We start from the raw sequence: 15,315 nt of genomic DNA on the forward strand, positions 1-15,315 counted from the left end.
TGTACTATTTAGGTGGCTACAACTTACTTTTAATAGGATGAGATTATTTTCGACGCCTAAACAGTTCATAGGATAAAATCAACTATATGCTTTTAGGAAATGTTTATTCACAGTAACTTTAAGAAATTGGGCCGTATAGAAATAAGATTATACCGGTATGTAAAAATATTATTTCACAGTGATCCTCAAAACTCATCATCACGTTTGTAATAAGGTTGATGTGTTGTGGGGCGAGAACACACGAACTCAGGTTGTTAAGTGTTCGTTATTGGTGAGAAATTAAAATTGTTTCTTATCTTTAATTAAGATTTTGCTTTAATAGTCAAGATGAGTTGCGCGCCTTAACTACCTACTGTATGAAATTATACCATAGAACATAAATGCTTTCTAAACTCATAACAACGACGAAACAAGCACGAGCAATAAACGTTTAGTGGGATTTGAATTTTACGATTTTTTCCGGGTTCAGGTAATGCGATGCTTGATTCTACAGCCGCCATCTTGTTTTCATATCACAGTGACGACACATAGAAGACCGTGGTCAAAAAGCAAGACTTCAGCTTTCTTCTCGCCAGACACGTGTCAAACAGTTGGAGCATTGATAGAACAGCTAGAACGTGACATGATTCCTTAAGTGTAACAAACTTTCAATTTAATGAAAAATTTGGCATCTGTTCATACACCAAAGGAACAACTTACCAGATAATGATACTGATGGTATATGGTTTAACATTAAAGAAAAAACCATCATGACCTAACCTATCCAAACCACACCTAACCTAACCTGAAGTATTAGTTTTTATTATCTATAAAAAAAGGAAAGGAAAGGAGTCATTCAGGCAGCCGCAATATGATTTATAATTTATAAAATAAACCAATCTAACCAACCAGACCAAACCAAATATACAGATCCTAACCTTACTTGATGTAAATTAATAAAAATGTCTTCTATAATTATCGTATTTGGAAAAATATTTCTATGTAAGCCACCGGGAAAGTAGGGAGGGAGTCATGACAGCATTAGAGGAAGCGCTCGTAGAATTGTGTTCTCGAGAAAAACAAATCGTGAAATTTATATTATGCAAAACGTATTGCTTGTGCATTTTTTTCTTCGGTTTTATGCGGTAAGAAAGCATTAATTTTATCGTGAAATGTATGTGGTTATGGCGTGCAACTAATTATGACTAACCAATTTTTGCCTTTGTTTTTATAACTGTGTATGTGTACGAAGCTAGGTGTCACAGTAATAGTTAATCTCCTTGCAACATGTCATGAAAATTTCCAAAGAGCATCATTGTCTCGCATCACAGAAATTTTGACATATAACCCTCTTAAATGACTAATATGTTTGTGAATTTTATAAGCATACAAATAATATATCCGTTAGCCAGAACTCTCCGATAGCCGGAATTGAAATTTGCTCGGAATTTTTCCGAAACTTCAAATTCCAGATTTGGGAACGATTTTCCAAGGGGGGCAATTATGAGAAAATTTCTGGGAACTCTCCAATTTTTTCTGGGTTTGGGAATAAATTCCGAGGATGAAAATCAGGCAAATTTCCCGAAAATTCCAAGAAAATTTTCCCGGTACCCGTAAAAATTTGGGGTATTATTTTAATTTCAGTCATCTGGGGAATCTTGGGAATTTAATCCCTCACCAGAAAGGGGGGGAGTCTTAGGGAGCAAAGGTCTCCCAGTTAGGTTAAATATAGTTCCTGAGTTATGTGGCTAGGTTTGGTTACTTTAGGTTACATTGGATATCTAAATACAGGGATGACCAAAACTAAAATTTTACCAAATTCCGGAGATGGGAGATTTTTCCCGGGTTCGAGAAATGTTAAGTTCAGAGAAAATTTCGGAAACTTCATTTTTTTCCGGGTCTGGGAGCAAATTCCGAGGATGAAATAATGTGCAATTTCCGGAAAATTCCAAGAACTTTTCCGGTACCTGGAAAATTTCTGGGGATGGGGTAATTTTTTCGGATTTGAGAGTCGTCATTACCTGGAAAAAAATCTCATTCCCAGATTTGCTCTGCACCAATTGTTCCGGCTAATGGAGAAGTGACTTAGTAATTTATTATATTTCTGAATAGCATGGCCCCATTGTGGCTCGATGACCTGTGCCCGGGTGGGTTATTCCCCGTGAAAAAAAAAAAACATTTAGCCTGTAAGTATGAGTTTTCTAAGATGCTTTGGTGTAATGCAGTTATGAGAGGAAGGTCAAGAGCATTTGTTTATGAAGTAATCTGGTGGTCAATGTCATGGTACAGGGAGAGGGGGGGTGTTGCGGCCATGTGCTCAAACTCAACAGTCTTGCACACCTTACATCTTGATGTCATCTGGCGAGCTTCTGTCATAGGGGTACTGTACACCATTATATAAGTAATATTTGTTATCATGAACCAAAAGTTATCCAGTCAGTCATCACTAAATTTTGCCGTCATACTCCGGTAGAATCAAGAGAAGTTCTAATGACGAAAAATTTTAATGGAGAAAAAACTGGGACACTGTTAGAAAATAAAATTCTGTAACTCGGCGTTTTCGTGCTGACTTGAGAATAGCGTCCCGCGTTATCTAATAGTCCCATTTTTTATCCTCTTCTTTTATATTTGTATTAAAACCTGCCTTGTTTCCTCATGATCGTGTCTTTCAAAATTTGGTGAAGATTGAGTGGACAGTTTTCGAGCCACATTACACGATACTCGAGACTAAACGTCTGTATCAGCTGCAGGTCACCAAATGGTCACAACCTTACAGATCACGTGACAGTGTGTGCGATGAAGCACCTTTAAATTTTGTCATGGGTTACTGCCGGTACATTCTGCAGGTTCACAGTGGCCAAGTGTCATCGTTCCATGGAATAAACATAATGTAGTCTCCTCATACAAATTAATATAACATGTTGCTAAGGTTGTCAGGTCTGGATATTATTTAGTTATTGTGTTTTTTTTTGCCGTAAAATTTGAACTCAAACCTTTTTATAACTGGAATTTAAAAAAAAAAAAGAGAAGCACCTTTTTTTTAGGTTAGGTGAGCACGATTCAAATAACTAATTTCTTAATATTTTCTTGTATTTTCATTATCAAGATTATTGATACCTATTATACATTAATTGTTATGGTAGACTTGTAGTGAACGCCTTTTAAGGCCTCGGTCAATAATTAACCATCGAATCACTCGCCTCTAATGCAAAATTAGTTCATCCGTCTTCATATTTCCTTCACCATGGTATACAAGCTAAAGTGTACGCGACTTGTTAGTGGGAGTACCCGCCAGACGACACCTCACCAACATTCATGTGATGCTCTGTATACTGCAGAGTTTCACATTGGCATCAGTGTCGCTGGTAGAAACCTTCCTTGTTCGTTGTGTTAATAGAAAAGCAATTAAAGAGAAAAACTTGCCATTTGATAATTCCATCTTTTGTATAGCCTGACTCCACTCTACGCCCTACTGTAGTGTGATGCTTCAATGTATTTACAGTACGTGGCATCTTTGTAAATGAATATAATCAGCCATTTGTGTTGTTTTCCTCCAACTTAGCAGCTGCTACCGTATTGATGAACCAGTTGTTATATGTTTATAGAATCACATAATTAAAATTAAATATACACATAGCGCCAGCCTTAGAATTGGTGGCAGTGTACAGCACCTTGAAGCCAGTGCACTAAACACGCTGGAATGAAAAGGAGAAAAGCTGACACCTATTGAGATACATCATTAGATTAAAAAAATGTCCAACTATAATAAATTCATGTGTGCCCCGAGTTACTATCCACGGTGATAATTTCAGGTGTCAGTTAGTAAAAAACGTTCACTTGTGATAAACTGTTTATATACTGTATGGCACGAATAAACATCCTAAGCTGTAAAAACACTGAACAGGTGTAAGTCACTTCAATTATGACCATTTAACCCCAAGGAACCTGGTACGCGTTTTATATTAACCTCATCAAGATCAAATGTCAGTTTTTGCAGTATAGATTAAATCAACAGACCTGACAACCCCTAGTAACTTGGCCTTCCTACATTCATCTAGTCGTATATCTCCAGTGAATACAATAATTAGGATGGGTGGGTGGGTGACGGAGACGAGGGAACAGCCTATACATTACCGCCTCTCCTCCTCACTACATATATCTCACCTTTCATCTCTGTTTACCCCTGGCCATAGTGTATTATCTCAAGGCAACAATAGGTACAGGTGAGGCAGATGTTGGTGTGGAACTTCTGGTTACCGTTGTCCTTGCTGCTGCGTTATTTCTCAATAAATTTTGCAGTCCAGCGAGTCTTACGTTTACTAAAGTATTTTCACTACTAGTTTATTTTATATGTTTCTGCACATGGTTACTATTTATACAGTATTTACAAATTATAAATAGCTCTCAATATATAAAATATATATAGCTTATGATCGATGACTGGAAGTTACAAATGTGTTGTGGCTTCATTGTGGCTTCCTGAGTCTCGCTTCCTCCCGGCGGTGCAGCCACACCTCAAGGTGCTGCAGGCCGTCTGTGGCGAAGGAGACCACTGTGAAGAACACTGTGTGGGCGAAACACCACAGCTGTACCACCCACCACGTGCACAACAGGTACGCCATACCTGAAGAAGATATGGTAGTTAACGTAGCTATACAGTACATACCCGCACAGTATACGATTATAACACTTGGCTATTGAGTAGCCTAATGTCAACATTCACTTGTCAGTGATTTATAAGATTTCAATCAACTTCAATAACAGCCCTTTTTCTATGGACTTTATATTGAAAACAAACATTACAGTATGGGAGTTACTAATTTATGTTGACAAAACGTAAATAGACAGTAAAATTCTTAAAAATTCAACCTGGGTGTTGGGTAGACCTAGATATACTGTAGTACTTCCTCCACCACAACACGGGCCAAGTGACAAGAAAACAATCTTAAAATTGACCTGTGTCGACTTGCTTACTCTGTGTGGTCCAGGTGGGTTTGAAGATTCTACAGTCTATTTGAATTTCTAAAACATTTTAAGACATCGGAACTATTTATGTATAGAGAGAAACAGGGTGGGTTGCTGGCCGATGGTATACACAGTTAGGTGTTTACGTACGTCCGGCGCTACTTTGTTGTGTATACCGTCCTATTTCTTTAGAGGTATTTGTGTATAAGTGCGCGAAAGGCATTAAAAAAACAGTGTGGCAGACATAGACTGAAGGGGGTTTACCTGGCGCCTAGAAGAGCAGCACTGAGACTGACCTATGGTGAGTGGCGTCCAGAAGAGGAAGGAGAGGTAGGAGGAATTGAGGGGTGGGTGAGGGGCAGCAGCAGTACACCCTGGAAAGTGACCCTGCTTGAGGGTAGTCCTTAGTAGCTCGTCCTTCTCCACCCACACGTCGCCCAGCCACGCTTTGAGCCCTTCGTCCGTCTGCGGCAGACTGCTAGCGTGGTGTCTGTCGCCCGGGGACATTGTATAGATTATTTAACAATATCAGGACAAGATTATATTTTAATATACGTAATTTCTGTCGAGTAATGATAATCAGGGTGGTGCGTTCAACACGAAAAGTAAGCTGAACATACCTGCAAAACTATAAAGTACAGATGCAGTAATTCCTGGCTGCTGAAGGCATCATAAAGGTGATGTTTTAATAAGGCCGATTCACGCTATCCATCACGTATCGGTAACATCTGCGAACCAGTTCAATTAGCTGTTCGTCCATGATGTGAAACAAACGTGAATACATCAACTAGGACTATCTCAAGCTGTAGACCCTCCCGCCTGACGTAACTGACCTCGTGTCTGTTCACACCATCCATAACGTATCGGAAACGGTTCGGTATGGAAACGTTTCATCACGTCAAAATATTCTCCTGGAGATACCGAGACGGAACCGAACCGAACCGATACGTGACGGTGACGTGCCGGTTAGGTGTGAACAGCTCCATTTGATTACATGTAAGAAATTTTGAAGGACCGTTTCCGATCCGTGATGTTACCGATACGTGATGGGTAGTGTAAATAGGCCTTGATGATATTGAGGAATGAGGGAGCGATGTAGCCCGAGTTACTTAACTCACAACAAGAAGGATATTAAACAGGTTTCTCTCGGCCACGTTGAAGAATTTTGAAAGCTTGAAATATTAATTACATAATTATGACGGGAATAACCATAGTTAAAATAGTGTATCAACAACACCTTGGCGGCCCTTGAATATACTGTATGTGTGAAGAGACATGGACATTGAAGGCTCACGCGGGTACTTTTGGAAGGCCATATGAATCACCTTCATGTAATTTCTTTAAGCGGTATTATCAGTAACCAACTCTCATCTTGCTGGACACATTAAATCATTAGCCAGCGCCTTACCTCTTAATGTGGAAGTGGACCTCCTCTGGCATGCGGCCCTTAAGCAGGTCTATTTCAGTGAGGGGCAGCGTCTTCGGGTAGGCCACTGTCACGTCGTACACCGCGTCGAGCTGCTCGCCTGAGGGAGTAGTAGGTTCGGTCAGTGAGAGGTCATCCTGGGTCGCTCATAGATATCCCATGTCACTCAGTTCAATGTTATTATCTCAAGTCATATACAGATCCAGGGGGCCAGAGGTCAGGTTAATGAGAGGTCATCAAGGGTTGTCTTTTCTCAGGTCTAATCCTGTTGACCAGAGGACTTGGTTTATCTTAACTTATCTTAACCTATCTTAACCTAACCTGACCTGACCTAAGCCTGTCGGTTTTGATTAGTCAGCCACACCTGCCTAGCCAACAGGTGTTCATTGACGCCTCGAGTCATTCACCTGTCGGACCCACAGCTGTCGCTTTCAGCCCTGCTCAGCCACACAAGGTCATCGTCATCACATTTTTTGGCACGACTTTTAGTGCACATTTCTTAATACATTTATTTTATATGAAAGCCTACGGATTTTGTTTAGATAGTTTTCGGATCAACTGAAGATTAGACACCCAAACTTATTTCACCTGAAGATTAAACCAGTCTAATATAACCTAGGGGGCTCAAGTTAGGTTAGGGAAGATTAAATTAACTTGGCTTACTTTGTTTAATCTTCAAGTGAGATAATCTATGGTGTTTAATCTTAAGGTGATGGGAATTTTCCTCCTGTTTTATAGCATGACTTTTCTGCATTAATTATTCAATACGTCGTTGGTAAGAAAATCCTGTTACGAGTGACATTTTTAATAACTTAAGTTTGTCTGATATAACTGATACAAGATTTTATCAACTGGGAGAAACATGCAGTAGGTGAGTGACCTGAGAGGGAGAGTGGGAGATGTTGTTGTTCACTTGTAGATATATATATAGATCAGCTGAGAGGGAAGGAGGGTGAGGGAGAGGGAGAGAAGGAAGGAGAGAGGGAGGGAAAGTGAGAGGTGTTGTTGTTCAGAAGGAGATGCCAAAAAATATAATAATAATAATAATAATAATAATAATAATAAACGCTGTGGGAAATAATGTGTGAAGCGTAAAAAATTGGTGCTTAATAATAACAAAAAAATAATTAAGAAAAAAAGTAAACAAATTAAATAAGGAGGAGTAGATTAGTTGATACAGCGAGTAAATAAAGAAGTAAAAAGTGTAAATTAAGAACGGATTTTGTTTACAAGAGGACACAATGAGTATTTGAAGTAGGGAAGGAACATTTAGGTTAGTTGGTGGGATAGAGATTTTTTTGGTAAACAAGGAGAAAGAGAGAGAGAGTAATGAGTGTTGGTGAGGAAGGTAGTGAGTAATAGAGAATAAGGGAGGTGGGTTTCTCAGCATATTGACGAAGGTGGTGAGTAAGCGGAGGATTTATCATTGTTTCTCGGCTTGTTGAGAGAGAGGGGTAATGGGTGAGTGAGTAAGGGATTTTTTCCTTATCATTGTATTTTTCTGGCGGAGAGCGATGGGTATAAGGGGAGTGTTAGTGGGTGTTTCTCAGCTTATATCTGAATTTGGAGTAAGGGGGAGGTTTCTCAGCCTATTGATGAGGAAGGTGAGTGAGGAAGAGTAAGGGAGGGTCTAAGCTTATTGACGAGGGAGAGGCGTAAGGGTGAGTAAAAGGGAAGAGTTCCTCACTATTTCTCAGTTTGTTGACCAGGTAGGTGAAGCCGGTGGTGCGGGGGTGGAGGAGGTTGCTGAGGCTGGGTAGTCCGGCCTTCCTGGCGAACTCCTCACTCTTCTTCTGCGTCTCCGGCGTGAGGTTGGTGCCCTCGGGGAACAGCAACACCTGGAGGCGGGGGACACGGATAATGTGGGATACGTGATGATACTTATATAAACAGGTGATACATGGATGATATATAAACAGGTGATACATGGATGATATATAAGCAGGTGATACTTGGATGATAGTTATATATACAGGTGACATGTGGATGATACTTATATAAACAGGTGATACATGGATGATAACTTATATAAATAGGTGATACTTGGATGATACTTATATAAACAGGTGATACTTGGATGATAGTTATATATACAGGTGACATGTGGATGATACTTATATAAACAGGTGATGCATGGATGGTATTTAAACAGGAGATACTCTTTTTTTTTACGGGGATTAGCCCACCCAGGCACAGGTCACTGACCCACATCGGGGCCTAGGGGGCGAAAATATAATAATAATAATAATAATAATAATAATAATAATAATAATAATAAAGAACCATAAAGAAATACAAAATGAAAAAAAATCAATAGTGAGAAACAATATATGTATGTTGTGTTGTCAATAGTAAGAGAAACAATTGAGACCCTGCAATTGTGTGTAAATGAGGCAGAAAGTCAGATCAGCAACCTGGGACTTGGTCACATATGGCAGCAGGGTCTACCATTAGACAACACATTATGCTTCCAATATCTTCCCAGGCGATAGTACCTCCCTGTTTGGTAGCTGCCTAATACCTACTACCTATGATACTTATATAAACAGGTGATACATGGATGATAACTTATATAAACAGGATGACAATTATAGAAACAGGTAATACTCTACACATCATCCATACACCCTACACATCATCCATACACCCTACACATCATCCATACACCCTACACATCATCCATACACCCTACACATCATCCATACATCCTACACATCATCCATACACCCTATACGTATCATCCATACACCCTACACATCATCCATACATCCTACACATCATCCATACACCCTATACGTATCATCCATACACCCTACGCATATCATCCATACACCCTATACGTATCATCCATACACCCTACACATATCATCCATACACCCTACACATATCATCCATACACCCTACACATATCATCCATACACACCCTACACATCATCCATACACCCTACATCATCCATACACCCTATACGTATCATCCATACACCCCACACATATCATCCATACACCCCACACATATCATTCATGCACCCTATACATATCATTCATGCACCCTATACATATCCATACACCTATATATATCATCCATACACCTATATATATCATCCATACACCCTATATATATCATCCATACACCCTATATATATCATCCATACACCCTATACATATCATTACATAACCCTATACATATCATCCATACCTATACATATCATCCATACACCTTACATATCATACATACACCCTACACATCATCCATACACCCTATACATATCATCCATACACCTTATATATCATCCATACACCCTATACATATCATCCATACATACATCACCCATACACCCTACACATCATCCATACATCCTATACATATCATCCATACACCCTACACATCATCCATACACCCTACACATATCACATACACCCTATGCATATCATCCATACACCCTACATATCATCTATACATATCACCCATACATACATATCATCCATACACCCTATACATATCATCCATACACCTTTCACATCACCCATACACCCTACACATCATCCATACATCCTATACATATCATCCATACACCCTACACATCATCCATACACCCTACACATATCATTCATACACCCTATGCATATCATCCATACACCCTACATATCCATACACCCTATACATATCACCCATACACCCTACATATCCATACACCCTATACATATCACCCATACACCCTACATATCCATACACCCTATACATATCACCCGCCACCCTACATCCATACACCCTATACATATCACCCATACACCCTACATATCCACACCCTATACATATCTATATACACCTACATATCCATACACCTATACATATCCATACACCCTATACATATCTTATACACCCTACATATCCATACACCCCTATACATATCACCCATACACACCCTACATATCCCATACACCCTATACATATCACCCATACACCCTACATATCCATACACCCTATACATATCACCCATACACCTACATACCCACACCCTATACATATCCATACACCCTATACATATCCATACATACACCTATACATATCACCCATACACCCTACATATCCATACACCTATACATATCACCCATACACCCTACATATCCATACACCCTATACCATACATACACCTACATATCCATACACCCTATACATATACACCCTATACATATACACCCATACACTATATCACCCATACACCCTACATATCCACTTACACCCTATACATATCCATACACCTACATATCACCCTATACATATCCATACACCCTATACATATCACCCATACATACACCCTACATATCCATACACCTATACATATACTTATACCTCCCTACATATCCATACACCCTATACATATCCATACACCCTATACATATCACCCATACACCCTATACATATCACTCATACACCCTACATATCCATACACCCTATACATATCATCCATACACCCTACACATCCATACACCCTACATACATAATGCACATATTCACCATCGTGTCTAGTTACAGTCAGGTGTGTGTTAAGAATGCCTAACAACACGAGGTTAACGGGACACTACACATAAGATAATTAACCCAAGCGAGGTAGCGTTTGTTTACCACCCAACCATTATCAGTTATCTCACACAACTTGAATTTTATACTTCCTAACGTAAATGTGTATCACCCTGTTTATGTAAGTTATCATCCATGTATCACCCTGTTTATGTAAGTTATCATCCATGTATAACCTTGTTTATAGAAGTTATCATCCATGTATCACCCTGTTTATAGAAGTTATCATCCATGTATCATCTTGTTTATAGAAGTTATCATCCATGTATAACCTTGTTTATAGAAGTTATCATCCATGTATCACCCTGTTTATAGAAGTTATCATCCATGTATCACCCTGTTTATAGAAGTTATCATCCATGTATCACCCTGTTTATTTAAGTTATCATCCATGTATCACCCTGTTTATAAGTTATCATCCATGTATCACCTGTTTATATAAGTTATCATCCATGTATCATCTATTTATATAAGTATCATCCACGTATTACTTGTTCATGGATGATATGTAGGGTGTAGTGGTGGTCTGTAGGGTGATGGATGATATGTAGGGTGTATGGATGGTCTGTAGGGTGTATGGGTGGTCTGTAGGGTGTATGGGTGGTCTGTAGGGTGTATGGATGATATAAAGGGTGTATGGGTGGTCTATAGGGTGTATGGGTGGTCTGTAGGGTGTATGGGTGGTCTGTAGGTGTATGGGTGGTCTGTAGGGTGTATGATGATATAAAGGGTGTATGGGTGGTCTATAGGTGTATGGGTGGTCTGTAGGTGGTGGGTGGTCTGTAGGGGTGTATGGTGGTCTGTAGGGTGTATGGATGATATAAAGGGTGTATGGTGGTCTATAGGGTGTATGGGTGGTCTGTAGGTGTAAGGGTGGTCTGTAGGGTGTATGGGTGGTCTGTAGGTGTATGGGTGGTCTATAGGTGTATGGGTGGTCTGTAGGGTGTATGGGGTGGTTTGTAGGGTATGGGTGGTCTGGGGGTGTATGGGTGGTCTGTAGGGTGAATGGGTGGTTTGTAGGGTGTATGGGTGGTCTGTAGGGTGTATGGGTGGTCTGTAGGGTGTATGGGTGTCTAGGTGTATGGGTGGTCTGTGGGTGTATGGGTGGTCTGTAGGGGTGTATGGGTGGTTGTAGGGTGTGGTGGGTGGTTTGTAGGGTGAATGGGTGGTCAGGTGTATGGGTGGTCTGTAGGGTGTATGGGTGGTCTGTATGGTGTATGGGTTGACTGTAGGGTGGTGGGTGGTCTGTAGGTATGGGTGGTCTGTAGGGTGTATAGGTGGGTCAGGTGTAGGGGGTGGTTTGTAGGGTGAATGGGTGGTCTGTACGGTGTATGGGTTGGACTGTATGGTGTATGGGTTGGACTGTAGGGTGTATGGGTGGTCTGTAGGGTAAGTGGGTGGTCTGTAGGTATAGGTGTAGGGGCAGGGGTGGTTTGTAGGGTGTATGGTGGTCTGTAGGTATGGGTGGTCTGTAGGTGTATGGGTGATCTGTAGGTGTATGGTGGTCTATATAGGGTGTATGGGTGGTCTGTAGAGGTATGGATGGCCTGTAGGGTGTATGGTTGGTCTGTGCAGGTGTATGGGTGGTCTGTAGAGTGTATGGATGGTCTGTAGGGTATGTGGTTGGTCTGTATGGTATGGGTGGTCTGTAGGGTGTATGGGTGTCTGTAGGGAAGTGGATGATCTGTAGGGTGTATGGGTGGTCTGTAGGGTGTGGGTGGTCTGTAGGGTGTATGGGTGGTCTGTAGGTATGGGTGGTCTATAGGGTGTATGGGTGGTCTGTACGGTGTATGGGTTGGACTGTAGGGTGTATGGGTGGTCTGTAGAGTGTATGGATGGCCTGTAGGGTGTGTGGTTCTTATGGTGTATGGGTGGTCTGTAGGGTGTATGGGTGGTCTGTAGGGTGTATGGATGATCTGTAGGGTGTATGGGTGGTCTGTAAGGTGTATGGGTAGACTGTAGGTTGTGGGTGACCTGTAGGGTGTATGGGTGGACTGAGGTGTATCGGTGGTCTGTAGGGTGTATGGGTGGACTGTAGGGTGTATGGGTGGACTGTGGGTGTATGGGTGGTCTGTAGGGTGTATGGGTGGTCTGTAGGGTGTATGGGTGGTCTGTAGGGTGTTTGGGTGATGTGTATTGAGAGTTAATACTTGACTCATACATATAGCTAAACACACACACACACACACACACACACTAACCTGGAACGTGTGGTCAATGTCGCTGAAATAGTCGAGGACGTTGTTCATAAGCCGCTGGTCGTCCTCCCACCGACGACGAATGTACAGGAAACACGACATCTGCATGATCCATCCTGGCCAGAGAGAGAGAGAGAGAGAGAGACGACGATGAAGGATAAGGCTGGGTGCTGGATGACTCGTATATTAATTGCGGTCCCGAGAGAAAAAGATTGATGAGAGAGAGATAAGGCAGAGATGATAGACAGAGATAAAGCACAGTGAGATTGACAGATATTGAGAAACGAGTGGTGTTATATATGTGCTTGGGAGATAACGCAGATAAGAGACAGACAACAGACGGACAGTGTTATGCAATGCTGCTTTGTTTAGGTTCGAATCGGTAATCGACTTTGTGAAACTTGATTTGGTCGAGTTTCCTTTTTTAGTTACATTTTCTATTTATTAATTTGTATTATGTTTTATTAGTTTATACTGTATAATATATGTTTTATTTTAGGCGCTGTGATTATTGTGTAATGTAAGTTGAGTGTTATGAATAATATTAGTTTCGTGTGTATGTTTGGAACCTATGAATCAGTGACAGGCGTCGGCAGGACTAGCTGTGTGGTACTCAGTTCCCAGGAAACTTGTTATTTTGTAGTGCTGCTCATTGCTACTTCACCATAATACAATTATTGTTAGTTGTGAAGTGTCTTGGCATGTTTAGTGTATGATTATAGGCAGTGTTTACATGGCAGGTTCGTTATGAAAAGTCAATGTGAGCATTTTGTGCTTTTCTTGCTTCGTGGTTTTAGTCACCGTCCGCCATTACTCAATCCTCCCGTCATGATTTGTTTTATTAATTGATAAAGTGGAAATACGTTTGTAAATAGTTTTAAAATAGGCTTAGGTATGTTGTTTTAAGTTCTTTATATCTTTTGTTTTGTATTTGCTCCAATCAAATATTTGTGATTTTCTCTATTGTGACTGTTGAGCCTTTGGCGTGACAGACAGACAGACACGGAAAAGATAAATAAATATACCGCATGTAGAACACAGATATACAGACTAAGAGAAGAGAGAAATATAGAGAATATAAGAGATAAATAGTGGAGAGAGAGATATAGATAAATACTTCTAACTCCTGGATCAATATAAATCTGTGACTTAAGGCGATAAGTAATCCTATAATTATAACAAATCGTGTTTCTGTTATCGATCTTGACAGTTCTAAGTTCGTGACGTAAAGATAAGACTATTTTTATTTTATTTTTTTTACTGTTAGATGATAGCTCCAATAATTTGTTCCTATGTGACGTTATATATGTAAATATTGGAGTTCCAAACCATTAAACCTTCAGGAACCGTTCAGAAATCACCTACTTGGCACCTCCCGTCACCAATAAATATTTCCAATCTCTTTTTCTCTTTCTCGTGTATTTTTTTATGTGTGACTTCTATTCTAATCTGTCTGTCTCTCTCTCTCTCTCTCTCTCTCTCTCTCTCTCTCTCTCTCTCTTTCTTTCTTTCTTTCTTTCTTTCTTTTCTTTCTTTCTATCTATCTTTCTTCACATCTATCTATATCTGTCTATACTTAATTTTATCTAATGAAATTTATTCTACACCCTCATCAGGTTCTCTGTGTAAACGACTACCAGAGCCATGACGTCCTCCAAGCCCCGGGAACTTCCTGATGCCGGACTTGAGGACGATCTTACAGTTGTGGGCTGGCGGGGAGGTGCCGTGAGCCAGGGCGCCCCAGAAGAAGTTCCAGTCGAGGCGGTTCCTGTGGTTGAGGAGGAGGATGGACGTCTCTTGGGGTCTGATCACGTCCCCAGACACGAAAAACCTCACCCCGTACACCACCTCCATCAGCGCCTGCCAAGAGAGGTAATTGTTTTTACTCTTTATGTTACTGAAGTGTTTTAATGATAAAGGGTGTCAATTAAGGTCATGATATACCTGTTATCTGACCTAATGATCCATCAACAACACTTTTATGAGATTTACAACTTGTACCGAAAATCTTGTACAATTCTAATAGCTGTGGTTCCCTAACACTTCATATTTGAAACTTTTTGAATGATGTTTACTCCAGTGGTGAACGAAAGTTGTGTATAATTTCATATAGTTTCATTTAAAGGAAAGTACTAAGGTAAATAATTATCTCCGTCAAACCACATAAT

The 15,315-nt window shown here is 40.4% G+C and overlaps 1 protein-coding gene across 1 annotated transcript in view; it reads right to left on the reverse strand.

The window, feature by feature from the left end:
- Window positions 1–90: 90 nt before the first annotated feature.
- The window catches only part of LOC121867150 (lysocardiolipin acyltransferase 1-like), a 58,622-nt gene continuing 43,397 nt past the window's right edge, over window positions 91–15,315 (reverse strand). The window contains exons 4-9 of the mRNA XM_042366901.1: window positions 14,803–15,007; window positions 13,151–13,263; window positions 8,058–8,208; window positions 6,353–6,470; window positions 5,241–5,434; window positions 91–4,603 (exon numbers count right to left, since the gene is read on the reverse strand). Coding sequence (XP_042222835.1) covers window positions 4,446–4,603; window positions 5,241–5,434; window positions 6,353–6,470; window positions 8,058–8,208; window positions 13,151–13,263; window positions 14,803–15,007 — 939 coding nt within the window. The 3' untranslated portion in view covers window positions 91–4,445. The remainder of the gene's footprint in view (window positions 4,604–5,240; window positions 5,435–6,352; window positions 6,471–8,057; window positions 8,209–13,150; window positions 13,264–14,802; window positions 15,008–15,315) is intronic.

Source organism: Homarus americanus, unplaced genomic scaffold (assembly GCF_018991925.1).
Source record: "Homarus americanus isolate GMGI-L3 unplaced genomic scaffold, GMGI_Hamer_2.0 scaffold6317, whole genome shotgun sequence".
Taxonomy (NCBI): domain Eukaryota; kingdom Metazoa; phylum Arthropoda; class Malacostraca; order Decapoda; family Nephropidae; genus Homarus; species Homarus americanus.